At 41.0% G+C, this 15,544-nt stretch overlaps 1 protein-coding gene across 4 annotated transcripts in view; it reads left to right on the top strand.

The window, feature by feature from the left end:
• Window positions 1–2,620: 2,620 nt before the first annotated feature.
• Window positions 2,621–15,544, top strand: part of ano1a (anoctamin 1, calcium activated chloride channel a) — a 140,156-nt gene continuing 127,232 nt past the window's right edge. The window contains exons 1-3 of one of the 4 annotated variants that reach the window (XM_085906812.1): window positions 2,647–2,721; window positions 9,955–10,048; window positions 10,154–10,225. Coding sequence is in view for 1 of the 4 variants with exons in the window: in XM_085906810.1 (XP_085762936.1) it covers window positions 3,898–3,949 (52 nt within the window). In the remaining 3 variants the exon portion in view is untranslated. Of the gene's footprint in view, window positions 2,722–3,663; window positions 3,950–9,954; window positions 10,049–10,153; window positions 10,226–15,544 lie in introns of those variants that run through there. The other 3 variants (XM_085906813.1, XM_085906811.1, XM_085906810.1) reach the window with 3 other exon arrangements.

Genomic DNA, 15,544 nt, shown 5'->3' with positions numbered 1-15,544 from the left:
CTTGCACTGAATGGCATCCAAGGCAGCATAGTCCAGACAGTAGCTACTGATAGCCAACTTCAAGCATGCTTCCAGATAATGTTCAGTCATGATAGAATGGTATTTAGATTTAATAATCTTCATGTAGGAAAAGGCTGATTCGCACAAATAAGTGGAACTGAATAATGCAGTCAGGGAGGTGGCACATTTGTATTCCCCCTCTCAGAATTGTCCATAAGCCCTGAACTTTTTATACCTTTTGTTGTATTCAGTTTAAATTAATTGGAGGCTAGCTATGCAGCAAGGTAAATGAACAAATTAGCGCAGATTAATGAGCATGTGTAAGGTGTCAAACCTCCAAGCTGTCCGGATCCTAAATTCCCTCTCCCCTCCACCCTCTGCAACATGACGTCCTGTTCTTTTGCGCTATGATCTGGCTGTCTGCTATTAGCGCGCTTGATCCATTTTGCTACTCTTATTTGTCTATTTATTTATTTACTGTTTATTTATTTGGGTTATTTGCTTATTACTTATTCGTTGCTCTTGTCTGTTCGTTTTTACTCTTTGTGCTATTTGATGTGAGTGTTGTGTACTGTGTCTAGTCACCGTGGGACGGTGGGAAACGTAATTTTGATCTCTTTGTGTGCCTTGACGTGAAGAAATTGACAATAAAGCGAACTTTGACTTTAACTTTGAAAACCTCAGATGTCAGATTGGCTGCCCTGTATGTTAGTCAAAAGACAAATGTCATAGTGCAGACGGATCCCCTACTTTTTAATGTCATGCGATCTACCCACACTTCCTTCGCGATCGACAAATAGATCTCAGTCGACGTATTGGGCACACCTGCACTATACTGTACCAGGTATCCAACCAAACTGCTTTAACACAGATCTGATGTTGCATTTAAAAAATAAACTCCTCTAGATTCTTCAATTTAAACAATTACGTTTGATTTTAAAAATTCGTAATAAATCCAACTTTTGTTATCCCAAAATCCAGTTTACTTCTAGGGCACAGTAGACCACCACCCTAGACATCTAACCAAAGTACTCTCACACAAACTTGGTGTATTTAAAAAAAAAAATCTTCTCTGAATTGTGTGATTACAACCTTTACATCTGATTTTAAAAATTTAACTTTTGTTATCCCTCAACTAGACCAGGACTTCAGTGCTCTGCTGCTTGCATGCTCATCAACACGGTACTCATTCCTATGACCACATCGCCACAGTTCTCCAGAAGCTCCACTGGCTCCTTGTACCGCAACGCATCCATTTTAAAGCCCTCCTCCTCACCCACAAAGCCCTGTACAACCAGGCTCCTTGATGATTCTCCAACCTGCTCCATCACTAGACTCCTTCGCTAACATCTCTGTCTCCACCTCTCAGAACCGAGCACCGGACCTGGGCTGACAGAGCCTTCTACATATCTGCTACATAATGTATTGCTTAAATATACTACATCTCTTAGTGTTAATATTTAAAAGTATGTAATTCCTCTTTTTGGCTGTAGTTTGTAGAAGTCTAATTGTAAAGTTTCGTCAAGTCTCATGCAAAGCGCTTAAATAAAATTAATTATTTTTATGGTTTCCCTTTTTATTGTGGTATACAAGTGTATTTTTTAAAAAAAGAATAAATGTGCTCTGCACACACAACAGAAACACTTTGCTTCAAACTACCCCTAATAATTCAATAGAAAAACTTCCTTTCTAATTGGCTCATGAATTTTGTTGAAGTTTTGGGTGTGGTTGGTAAAATGACACTGAGGGCTTAGCTTTTTTCAGAAGAACAATGGACAGGATTGGTTAAACTCATTCAAATGCAGGACTCATTCCCGTCATACCAAAGCCAGGTGTTACTTTCAGAAATGGAAAACCTTGGATTCACCAACATGACACCCAAGAGAGAAATATTTTGCAAACAGTACGCCCTGTTTTTGCCCCTGCATGAGAAGGCACACATACCAAACATTGGTGCTGTGCTCTGAGTCACTGGTGATGAAGGCTAGCTGGCGGTATCATTCAGGTTGGTTGACTTTGCCTCCACTCACTTACCCTGTACTCGTCATGTTACTGTCACTATAATGTCATACACATTATGAAAATTGATATTATAAAATGGATATAAAATGCGTATACACTCTAGTATGCTTTAAAAATGAATAAAACATGGTCAATGTCCTCCTCTGCTCTATTGATTGATTATTATTATATCCATCCAGAGAGAGAGAGAGAGAGAGAGAGAGAGAGAGAGAGAGAGAGAGAGAGAGAGAGAGAGAGAGAGAGAGAAAGATACCTGATTTTTGAATTTCAGTGGGTCAGTGGGGTTTATGTTGCTTGGAAAAGGACAATACTTGCAACAGGTTCCAACACGCCTGTCAAGGAATGTCTACCTCACTCGGGATGCTAGATTTCTGTAAAGTTGGAACAATCTTTTTATAATATAAACTTGTATACTTTTGCCAAAGAACAACAACTTTTACTTAAATGCCTCTCATATTTTTATAATGTAGGCACTTGTGTAGTTTAGAATGGGTTTCAGTGTAGTTCTATACTTCTGGCCAATCAGCTACTCCCAGACAATGTGATGTACATATGTGGGAGGAGAAACTTTACCTGGGGAGATGACAAACACTTCCTCCTCCACCCTGTCTATTTCAGGTGAGAGGGGACTGTGACAGACAATAACTGCAAATATTCTGTTAAACTTTCCATCGAGGAATCTCTTTTGGTGGTGAGAAGGTAAAGTCTGCGTGTACTGTTGTTTTCTGTGGAAGCCAAATTTCTGTTTTCTTCACGTGTAAGCCTTGGATCATAGATCATAAGTTAATTTCCTGTATGTTTTTACAAAATGTGATAATTTCATTTACAAATGAATGAATAAATAATATTTAAAATCAAATCTAACAGGAAAAGCGTAGGCCATATCTCGACTAGATGTCTCTGCTGAGGATTAAAATTTAATGTAGCCACAACAGAAGGGAGAATTCACACATGCGCTCTCTCTATACCATCGCATTTCTTAGTCCTAAAACTATAGTGTTGTTACATTTACTATAATGTTACATTTTGGGTGTTGAAGTTGATTCCATTTAACCACAAGCGTTGTCAATTGCCCATTGCTTGGTTATGATACCTTCACATTGTCCACTCGCCCTGCTACTTATTCACTCACAACGTTAAGATGCTTTTTCTGGATGTGTAGTCGACGTGAAAGCTTTTACATTTGGATGTCGGAAACACCCCCGCACTTGCTGGTGCGGTGTGGTGAGGGTTTCTTCGCTCCTTTATTTCTTTTTGCAAGTGGGCGGTACCGGCTGGACTGTTGAAGCGTCAGCAAATAGGCACTTCAGCATTCCATCAAATACGAAATAATATTGTTCATAAAACAGGATTCTTAATTGATGTTTCCAACGACAAAATAGGTGGATTTCAGACACCCCAAATCATATCTTCTGGAGGGTTTGGTTTTGTATTTGACAGTATTCCTGTATTTATTTACTTAAAAATAATATTCATGCTCCCCCCCCCCCCCAACACATGAATGAATTAATGAATTAATTACAAAGCTTCAAGTAGTGTTACTATTCTACTTTGTGGATGGGCAAATTCTGTCACGATGGGAATTGTTTTTCTCATATTCTTTTCATTGCTACGTTTCCCGATGTTGTTATTATTATTATTATTATTATTATTATTATTATTATTATTATTATTATTATTATTATTATCACCATTATTTTTCAACGTTAGTTGTTTGGCAGTCTTTTATTGTGATTGGTGGACCCCATCATGTGTGTCCAAGCAACAACGCAGCCGGTTACAAACCTGTGGGCACACACAAATTACACACGACAGTTGGGGAATAGATCTAGATAGATAGGTCTTTACAGTAAAGCTAAGAAGCTGATATGCGTAATGGAAGGCCATATGGTTGGGGGTTTAATTTTCCAAGAAACGGAGGATACTGGTAAGAGCGCCTTTTTTTTTTTTTTGCCTCGTTTAAGATTTGTGCGTGTGCCGTCACACGCGTTTGTGTTTATACGCGTGTACATGTGATTTGTTAGCTTTAGGTATCTCATTATAGTTCCATCTATCTTGAGGACTCATCAACATTGAGTTCCTAAATTCCATCTATCTTGAGGACTCATTAACATTGAGTTACTAATACTGAACACATGCTCCTATCAACCGGTGCCCTGCATGCATTATGCCTTACAAATATATACATTTATTTAGGGTAACACTATTGTGTTTGACAAAATCCAGATGCCCTGGAAACGTTTGTGATAAAATATGAAGCCAACCTTTATTCATTTGAGAGTGCGGGTCAATGTTTAATTTGATCTGCAGTGGGATCACGCGCGCACATACGCACTCGCACATTTACAGGAACAATTGTAGGTCTAGTATCAACACTTTCGGTGATTAGTTTCGGTGAGGAAGGTGGATTCTGTTATGGGTGCAGAGCTACCTGATCTAACGTCTGCAGCAGTCCATCAAGGACAACCCCGTCCACCCACTTTACAGCACCGTCAGCGAGCGGAGGAGTAGCTTCAGTGACAGGCTGTTGACACCATCTTGGTCCACGGAAAGGCAGAAGGGATCATTTCTCCCCCATGCTGTGAGACTTTTTAACTCGACGCGGGGGATAGGAGTACGTTCACGGTCATGATCTTGGGTTGGCCAATGAATAATGTCTGTCTAATCCAATATTACTTTGAGTTCTTTGTATTGTATTTAACACACAAAATTCAATCACATGATCCTTCGGTTTATACTCAACGTGTAAATGAAGTGGGCAACAATTACAGGTTTGATGGCAATTTGAATACATAAAGCAATGAGCTCCTCAGCCCCATTTTGCTCCAGTCCACCCACTGCCAGTTCCTCATTTTATACATTGCCCCAGGACCTGTACACATTTTGTGGAAGCTGAAAACATTTCAGTTGTTACCACCATTTCAGCCTATTCAACAAACATGTCAAAAGCAGCCAGATAGATAAACAAAAAAAAGCTGACTTTTCTTCCCCTTATAACACCCTTGTATAATACAAGTTTATTCATACCGCCCTGAGACAGCTTCAAAGACCCACAGTAGACAAAGATTAAAAACATCCTGTGAGCTAAACTCCAGAATAGACAAGACTAATTTAGGAAAAAAAGCATAAACCTTGATAGTTAAAGTCTCAATGATTGTCACACACATCTGGGTGGGGTGAAATTTGTCCTCTGCATTTAACCCATCCCTGTGGGATTTTGATCCATCCCCTGGGGGAGAGGGGAGCAGTGAGCAGCAGTGGTGCCGCGCTCGGGAATCATTTTGTGATCAAACCCACCAATTCCAACCCTTAATGCTGGGAGGCAATGGGTCCCATTTTTATAGTCTTTGGTATGACCCGGCCGGGTTTTGAACCCACAACCTTCCAGTCTCAGGGCGGACACTAGGCCACTGAGTTGGGACCAGAGGTGGAAGAAACCTTCTTCCATGATGACCAAGCTACAATAGATGCTGAGCTGGTGACATTTATTACATGATGCTATACAGTGGTAGCGAACACAGCATAAGAGTCCATTCAATCAGATGAAGTACCAGTATTGATTCTTCATAGCAACTCCTTCGGGAAAGTTGTCCACCCCAGATCTTGTTTTGTTAAGTCGGTGCAGGATTCATACGTCTACAGCCTCAGATTTGGTCATCCCGCTTCGTGTGAGAGAGTGGGGTGGAGAGAAAAAATGCAGCACTAAAATAGCAACCAGCATGTAGTTAACTAAATGCTAAAGTGTAAAAGTAAGTATTAAGTAAATATTTAAATATTTCGAATGTGGTTGCTGCTCTAATTCACTCGACGGATCATTTCAGAGTAGTGGAGTCGGCATAGAAAATGGTTTTCAACCTTATTGTTTTATTTTTTATTTTTGTAGTCTCCAAAAAACCTGTTGCGTGTTGCAAACATAGGTTTTGGATGGATGTTGGCAAGATGGAAATACGCTCAGCTAAGTAATGCAATATTTTATGAGTAAGTAACAAAACCTTTCACTCAGCAAGTGTATGGGGACATGTGCAAGTTGGCCAGTATCAGAACAATACAATAAAACCTTCTTCTCCTTGTCTTGATGCAGCATTTTGTACTAGCTGCTGGATTTTTATCCCAGAGATGGGAAGACCGGGGAGCAGTGCTTACGGTGGCCGTGGTGAGATGTATACAAATGCTGAACGATAATCTCCGCTTCATTAGTGTATAGCATTGGTTGAATTGTAGTGAGATTGCATACATTAAAAAAAAAAAAACAGTCTTAGTAATATTCTTTAGCGAGCTCAGAATTTGTCTGTCTGCGCCTCCATCAAATCAACCAAACCTGCATTACACCAAATGAACTACACCTTGACCTTGCTTTTAGCTAATCGTTAATTTTGCCTACTTTTGATTACCAAATTGCCAGAAGCGCCAGTGTAGGTGCAATATAACAGGCTCAAATGCCTATCAAGGCCTAGTGCAGTCTATCATATTCACAAACATGCCCCAGCACGAACATTAAGCAACACAAGCCGCCAAACACGATAAACTAGACCAGCCCCGCATTTTAACCCCAACTGTCTGTCTACAAAAATAGGCCACATTAACTTAATTAATTGTTAAGTATTATTCAAATGTAAACTGGTTCCATGCAAATTTATAATGTGTACTTAATCACACATCATATTCAAAAACTCATCCATTATTGAACCTCATGACTCTATCAGTCATTCAGATTTGTTTTCTTCATAGAGCATTTGTCAACTACATCTCCTACCCATTGCACACTACTGAGTAAATTCCCTTTGCCATCGACAAATATACAAAATTATTTAGGGCTTTTGACTGTAGGAATGAGACACTGCTACCTTTCTCATTAAGAAAATGTTGGGAAAGGAAAAAGTAAAGCAATACTTTTTGTTTAGCAAATTTCATCTTGAAATGTTTTGGGCGGGCTCAGTGACGCACTGGGTAGCACACCCGCCTCACAGAGGAGGGTGTGTGTTCGATTTCACCGCCGGCCCTTCCTGTGTGGAGTTTTTCAATGTTCTCCCCGTGCCCGGGTGGATTTTCTCCGGGCACTTCCTCCCACATCTGAAAAAACATGCTTGGTAGGCCGATTGAGCACTCCAAATTGCCCCTAGGTGTGAGTGTGGATGGTTGTTCGTCTCTGTGTACTTTGCGATTGGCTGGCAACCGGTTCAGGGTGTCCCTCGCCCACTGCCCGATGACCGCTGGGATAGGTTCCAGCATACCCGCGACCCTCAAGCGGAACAGAAAATGGATGGATTTTAGGTGTTGTATTTTCTGCCTACTCACATAAAATATCAAAATGAATTCAGAAAGCTAGATAAAGTTAAAAAACGTTTACACTGGTGGCTATGCTGCCACTTAGTTCTGTTTTGTTTATCAGAAGGATATGGGTAGGGCTGTGCAGATTGATCCAAGTATCCAAGAATTGATACTACTGTGAGTATTGATATTGCATCAATATCAACCAGCTAGTATCAATCCTTCTATTTCTATGATTTCAGTTATTTTCAAATAATTATTGTATACAGTGACGGATATTGTTGCGTTTTGCTTTGTTTAAACTTTTCTATCCACCAGCAAGCTGTTTATTATTAAAGCACAACATAAAATATATTGTCTGAGTGAAAATAGCTTGACGTTAACTGCAAGTAAAGTACTTGCAAGCAGAGTACACAATTTTTCCTTATTTTCTCTTTCATTACCAGTAGAAAGCCAGCGGAAAGAAAACCATAACAACTGTAAATAAGGTTACACTGTTTCACTTATTTAATGAATCAAATTAAAACAAGCAAGAACAAGGTGTCTGGACTAAAGGAATTTAAGGGTGTATTCAGACCTGACAATTTGGTTCACTTTAAAAGGACTAGGGTTTGATACTAACGCTGGTCCGGACCTTTTATGCAAGTATGAAAACACATAAACGAATTCTGGTGGGGATTGAAGAACCGGACCGAGACCCACTTTTTAAAGTGGTCTTGGTTCGCTTCCAAACAATCTCAGGTGCGGTTCACTTCAGGTATGAATACAAACAGCGTAGATTCGAACCAACAGCACAAATATGCAGAGCAGGACTCGCATGTGTTCCTCCATTTTTGGGTCTGTGCTCTGTGTGGCGCTCTGGTCATTGCTGTCCAATGGGTGCACAGACTCACCAACAGCTTCATACTCCAGACTGTTAGGATCCTGAACTCTCTCCCCCCTCCACCCTCGGCTGCATAATGTCCTGTATTCTTGCCACTAATATTCTGACTGTCTGCTGTCTGCACACTTGCTCCATTTTTGCTCCTCTTATTTATTTATTTGTTTATTTATTATTTATTCATCACTCTTATTATTCATTGTTTGTGCCTTCTTGTTTTTACTTTTTGTGCTGTTTACTTGTATGTGTATTGTGTAATATGTTTTGTCACTGTGGGATAGTGGGAAACATAATTTCAATCTATTTGTGTGTCTTGACATGTGGAGAAATTGACAATAAAGCAGACTTTGACTTTTGACTTTGAGATCGTCACGAGTGTGGATACATTTACAAAATATACTTCACTTACAAAATGTACAGTCTGAATAGGAACCGCACCAAACGAAAAAAAGTGCGCTTTTGGTCCGGACCAAACAAGCGGACTAAAGGACTTTTCTGGTCTAAGAAAAGCAGAGACGAAGAAGATGCAGATTACGTACTACTTGTATTGTAAATTAAAACAAGAATCCAGGTATGCTTCCATTGAAGACAGTATGGGGCAGTTAAGAACTCAACAAGAACGTTTAATTTGAACAAAATGCGTTATTTAGTAAAACAAGCAATTAAAAAAACAAAAACAAACTAAAAGTACTTGGTATCAGTATCAACTATACTGCCAATTTTTACTTGGTATCGATTGATATCAAAATTTCAGGTATATTGCACAGCTCTCGATTTGTGGCCCCTGTGAAGTAAAATCACTTTTTCAGGATTTTAGACTGCGTGATTGGGCTTCGCAGTCCGCGCAGTCCATGCACTGGTTGGCACGTCCGCCTCATAGTTCAGAGGGTACGCGTTCTATTCCACCTCCGGCCCTCCCTGTGTGGAGTTTGCATGGGTGGGCTTTCTCTGGGTACTCCGGTTTCCTCCCACATCCCAAAAAACATGAATGGTAGGCCGATTGAGCACTCCAAATCGCCCGTAAGGTGTGAGTGCGGATAGTTCTTTGTCTCAGTGTGCCCTGTGATTGGCTGGCAACCGGTTCAGGGTGTCCCCCGCCTCCTGCCCGATGACTGCTGGGATAGGCTGGGAAAAGCTATTGGGCTCGCTTGGATGTGTTCATTCCGCACTAACTGAAGACTAGTGGTAAAATTGCCTTGCCTCATACCATTTACAATTTATGGCTACACTAATGTCCGCAATATTGAGAATAGCCAAACCTCCAATAATTTGATTGAGCATATTAATGTTGAACATATCTGTCAAAGAAGCAGGTGTGTGTTCCGTATACAGTGGTACTGACATGAATAATACAACATTTGCAAAATAAAAAAATATATCTATCCTTCTGTCTGTCTTTCCGCCTGAATATATAGTAAAACATGCATACAGGTATTCTTTGTTATATACATCCATCCATCCATTTTCTGAACCGCTTTGTCTCCACGAGGGTCGCGGGCGTGCTGGAGCCTATCCCAGCCGTCATCGGGCAGTAGGCGGGGGACACCCTGAACTGGTTGCCAGCCAATCGCAGGGCACACATAGACGAATGATCATCCGCAATAATAACAATAATAACTATTGGGCCACTAATAGTTTTATGAAGTGACATTGACATGTTGACTATTGACGATTTCTTTGTCACAACATAACAAAGGTTGCTGCTTTAATTTACTCGACAGATCGTTTCAGAGTAATGGAGTTGGAACAGAAAATGGTTTTCAACCTTTGTTTTATTTTTGTAGTCTCCAAAAACCTGTTGCGCGTTGCAAACATAGGTTTTGGATGGATGTCGGCAAGATGGAAACGTGCTCAGCTAAGTAATGCAATATTTTACGAGTAAGTAAAAACCTTTAAGTCACTAAGCAAGTGTATTGGGACGTGTGCAAGTTGGCCAGTATCAGAACAATACAATAAAACTTTCTTTTTCTTGTCTTGATGCAGCATTTTGTACTAGCTGCAGGATTTTTATCCCAGAGATGTGAAGACCGGGGAGCAGTGCTTACGGTAGCTGAGGTGAGGTGTATACAAATGCTGAACGATAATTTCCGCTTCATTTGTGGATAGAATTGGTTGTATTTTAGTGAGATTGCACACATAAAAAAAAAAAAAAAACAGTCTTAATATCTTTAGCGAGCTCAGAATTTGTCTGCCTGCGCCTCCATCAAATCAACTAAAACAGCATTACACCAAATGAACTACTGTTGGCAGAGTAGCCATACAGCAGCAGGTACTTGTGAGAAACCCAATTGCACCAAACTCAGTGGAATCAGATAAAGAATGACGAGGAGGATGATCAACTCTATTTGCACACCACTCACTGCAACTACTGCGGCAACAAGTGGTAGGAACCTACTGCACAGCATACAAGAAGGCTTTTTATTAAACATGCCCACTAATCAACACAGGTGTCTTCACTTAGACAGTCAACAGTTTCTGTCATTATAACAAGAAAGTAATAAATACATTGAATCAACATTTAAACAAAACATAATACACACCATATACTAATTGAGAGCATATCTCAACACCCCCACTTGCTCTCGCATTATGAACCCACATTTTTAGTTAGACCCAAACATAACCTCAGCAAATTCTGACAACTTGAATTTTGTTGCAGGCTTGGTCATTACATCGGCAACCATATGTTCAGTTGGACAGTACTGTAAGGACAGTTTACCATTAATATCAACAAGTTTGCATCGCTGTCTTTTAACAGGATCCTGCCTTGATTGTCTTCAAAAACTACTAATAAAACTATGTACATGCTTATCAATACCATCTAGCAGTTGTGTGAGGTATAAACACTCTTGGATAGTTGCAGCCAGAGCAATATACTCTGCCTTACAAGTAGACAGTGCTACAGTTGGGTGTCTTTTTGTCTTCCATGACACTAAAGTCAAAGTCTGCTTTATTGTCAATTTCTTCACGTCAACACATACAAAGAGATCAAAATTGCGTTTCCGACTATCCCACGGTGACAAGACATATTACATAATTATATGATATAGAGTTACACAATAACCTTTTGTACTACGTTGATGTACATAACTAGCCCAGATTGCATCACTGTAGGCTTGTATACCCAGGTTTTCATTACTCTTTCGGTAGCATAACTTCTTTTCACTGGTACCCCTTAAATATCTTAGCACATCTTTAACTGTACAAAAATGTTCAACAGTAGGTTAAAATACTGCGCCAGTTTACTTACAATAAAAATCATATCAGGTATTGTACATACAGTTAAATAAATAAGAGTACCCACTGCTTCCTTGCCCTCTGGCAAATTGGTCAAGGTATTTTGTTGTTTACTTTAAGTGAATGCATTTCCTCATCCATGGCTTTAACCCACTCTTTGGCTTTATCTGAGGCTATAGTTTCTGCAATTGACACAGGTATGTTACACATGACACGATAACAATAATCAATGTTACTCTGGACTTGATCAGTCTCTTCATCATCAGACACATTTAGACACCCTGCAATCTGTGTATCTGTCTGGCTTCCTTCTCACTCTGGAAGGGTAACGCCTGCCTTCAGGTTCACATTTGATCATCTCTTTCTGGTTGTGGTTGTTGGTGGCTGACTTCAGGTTTTTGTTCTCTTAACACAAGATTTGGACTTCTTACTTTGGTTTCTACAGGGTCATCATCCTCAGATGTGACATTCGTTTGTGTATGTTGTTCTACACCTGATTTTGCCACAAACTTTACCAATCTGTGCTTTTGCCTTTTCTTACTGACAGGAAAATATACAATGTATGCAGGACTGGTTTTATCATACCCAATAAAAACACGTTTTTCGCACCTTGGATCAAGTTTTCTCTTGTCTTGTTTATAGGCATAACACTCTGAACCAAACCTCTGCATTCTAGACAAATTGGTCTTTTTCCTGTCAACATCTGGATGGCTGTCTGCCCTGTTCCTTTGTTAACACACCTGTTCCTAATCACAGCAGCAGTTTGGACTGCATAGGTCCACAGTTGTTTTGGCAAACCACTATCAATAAGCATACAGCCCTGCCATATCAAAAAGTGTTCGCCAATTGCATTCAGCTGTACCATTTTGATGAGGAGAGTATGGTGGTGATGTCTGATGTTTAATCACATTTTTAGTGAGCAAAGTCTGGTAATTTTTTCTTGTAAATTCAGTACCATTGTCAGATCGGATACATTTTACTTTGCCATATGGGGCTACATCTGCCAGAAACCTTTCTGTAGCTTGAACAGTGTCACTGTTCTTTAAGAAATACACAAACACAGTACTGGAAAACTCATCAATAAATGAAACTGCATATCTGTAACCCTCTCTAGACTCTGGCTGGATTGGCCCTGCCAAATCTGTGTGAACTAGCTCTACAGGGATCTTAGCCCTCACATCAGGATCTTTGTTTCTGGTTTGGAAAAACTTCCCTTTAGTACACACTTCACAATGTTGAGGTTTGTTCATCGACCCCTTAATTTTCATGCCATCAACATTTTGTAACTTCTGAATGTCATTATATTTGGAGTGCCCCATATCTCATGCCACGTCTGAATATCATGACACGGTTTACATTGGTCATCACAATCATCGTTATCATCATCATCATTTACTGTGTGTAAATAATATAGTCTATCATGTACGTGAATGGGGAATTTGGTACCGTCTTGGTAGATGAGAACGTTCTTCTCCTCCTTGAAGACCACAGTGGCTCCACTGGCAGTAGCTGTTTTCACAGATAGAATGTCTTGCGGGTAAGATGGGATGTAAAGCGCCTGCCTCAGCGTTGGGTTCAGGTGTCTACCTCTCCTGTCAATCAGGCAGACCTCTGCATCGCTTCGGCGCTCCACGACACCCTTGCACTGCATGCCTTCCGCTAGCTCCACGCAGTGTGTCTTGGCCTGGAACCCGTCATCAAACCGCTTGAACTTTGCCTGGTCTGTGACGATATGCGAGGTAGCCCCACAGTCCGGCCTCTCACGTCAACTCCGGTGTGTGCTGCTTTTGCAATGGCTGCACCACAGTTTACGTCGCAGGCATGTGTCCCTTCAGGCCGCACTTGAAGCACACCACCTCCGCGGCGCCCCTCTTGGCACCCCGGTCACCTGGTCTGTCAGGTCTCACGCTCCTCTGCCGCACGTTCATCACGTTGTCATCTGCTTCAGCCCGCATCTTCTCTGTATCCTCGTAACTGCGCAGCTTTGTCTTGAATTCAGAAAATTGCATCGTCTCATCACATTGTGTGACATAGATTGCAAATGGTTTAAAAGACTCTGGCAGACCTTTCAAAACCATTGCAACCAATTGTCCATCACTTAATGTCTCACCGGCGTTTCTTAGCGCTGTGATTGCGGTCTCTGCCCGGATCACATACTCGGTCACACTTTCACTCTCAAACTTCTGCAGTGATGTCAGTTCTGTGTAGAGACTTATGATGTGTGGCTAGCCTTTGCCTTGATAGTACTTTCTCAGGATCTTTAAGGCCCCTCGTGCGTCATCGCCTGCATCGCGCATTACCAGCGACAAACCTTTACCATCCAAAAACTTAATGAGTTCTGCATACGCTTCCACATTCTGTCTTGCGTCTTCCCGTAGTTCATCTTCTTCCTCTTCTTCCTCGGTTGTGGGCTCAGTTAAGATAACGTCTTTGAAACCCTGCAATCGCAGGTGGCCCAAAAACTTTGCCTCCCATAATTCGTAATTCTTTTCATCCCCGTCAAACAGTAACCGCGACCAGCGACTACCAAGACTGTTCCTCTCTGCAGCCCGTCCGCTCATGGTGCTCACAGCATGCTATCATCACCAGTACATCGGTGGGAACATGCGGCGTTGGGTTTACCTGGGCCCATAACCTGTTGGCAGAGTAGCCATACAGCAGCAGGTACTTGTGAGAAACCCAATTGCACCGAACTCAGTGGAATAAGATAAAGAAAGACAAGGAGAACGATCAACTCTGTTTGCACACCACTCACTGCAACTACTGCGGCGACAGCTGGTAGGAACCTACTGCGCAGCATGCAGAAAGATTTTTTATTAAATACGCCCACGAATCAACAGAATCAACACAGGTGTCTTCACTTAGACCAGTAGTTCCCAAACTTTTGCAGGCTGGCGCTTCCTTGGCTCCCCAGTGAATTCGTAGCGCCCCCCCCCCCAACACACAGACACATATGGAAACAAACACCTCTTTCTTGATATTTGGTATGCTGCAATTTGAAAAGAGAAAGGTTAAACACAAATGTGTATTTCACAAATAAAACCCAATTTAGCAAACCAATTTATTTTTTAGCAGTTTTAACTGTATCAGCAACATAGAATGGTAAAGACCTAAACAATCCACCAGTAATATTTTTGTCTCACACTTAATATTAATGGGATGGATGTGCTTGGTGCAGGGACACAAGCTTCTCAACATCAGGCTGGAACTCACTAAGAAGAAGTTGTAGATCCCGGCGGTCAGTCATTTTCAGTCGGTTTCTTTGCTTGGAAAGAAGCAAGGCGACTGCACTGAAGCCCCGTTCTACTAAATATGATGTTGGGAAGGCAATAAAGTACATCTTGACCTTGTTCTACAGCACTTGATAGCAGTCAGAGATTTTTTTTTGTAACCAAAAATCTTGATATGACTTTTTGAACTTTGGCCTTAGCTCAATGTCTTTTGCTTTTGTAGTCTATGCTGTCGGATCTGACTGGGCCAGAGCAGCGTGCGGTAACCGGACTCTGATGTGTCGTCCACTGACTCGTCCTGCTGCACGTGTTGTGTACAAACCGTCAAACAAACGTTCGAACTTCTGACTTCGACTTCAGACTGCCGCCCCCCTACCGCCCCCTTCTTCCTCACCGCCCCCCCAGATCTTTCCACCGCCCCCAGGGGGGCGGTACCGCCCACTTTGGGAACCAAAGACTTAGACAGTCAACAGTTTCTGTCATTTTAACAAGAAAAATAAATACAATGGATCAACATTTAAACAACTTTGCTTTTAGCTAATCCATAATTTTGCCTACTTTTGATTACCAAATTGCCAGAAGCGCCAGTGTAGGTGCAATACAACATGATCAAATGCCTATCAAGGCCTAGTGCAGTCTACCAAATTCACAAACATGCCCCAGCATGAACATTAAGCAACATAAGCTGCCAAACACGGTAAATTTTTAAATTTAATTAAACATTTACTTAATTAATTATTAAATAATATTAAAATATAAAACTGGTTCCATGCAAATGTATTATGTGTACTTAATCACACAACAAATGAATAAACTCATCCAATATTGATCTAAAAACCTCATGACTCAAGTAGCCCGGTGGCAATGCAAATGCCCTGGTTTGTTGTAAACATAGCAACTGTCCCAC

Source organism: Syngnathus leptorhynchus, chromosome 3 (assembly GCF_054491065.1).
Source record: "Syngnathus leptorhynchus isolate UIUO chromosome 3, UIUO_Slep, whole genome shotgun sequence".
In the NCBI taxonomy this organism is placed as follows: Eukaryota; Metazoa; Chordata; class Actinopteri; order Syngnathiformes; family Syngnathidae; genus Syngnathus; species Syngnathus leptorhynchus.
The sequence above is the reverse complement of the archived record's forward strand: the minus strand, read 5'-3'. Positions and strand labels throughout refer to the sequence as shown.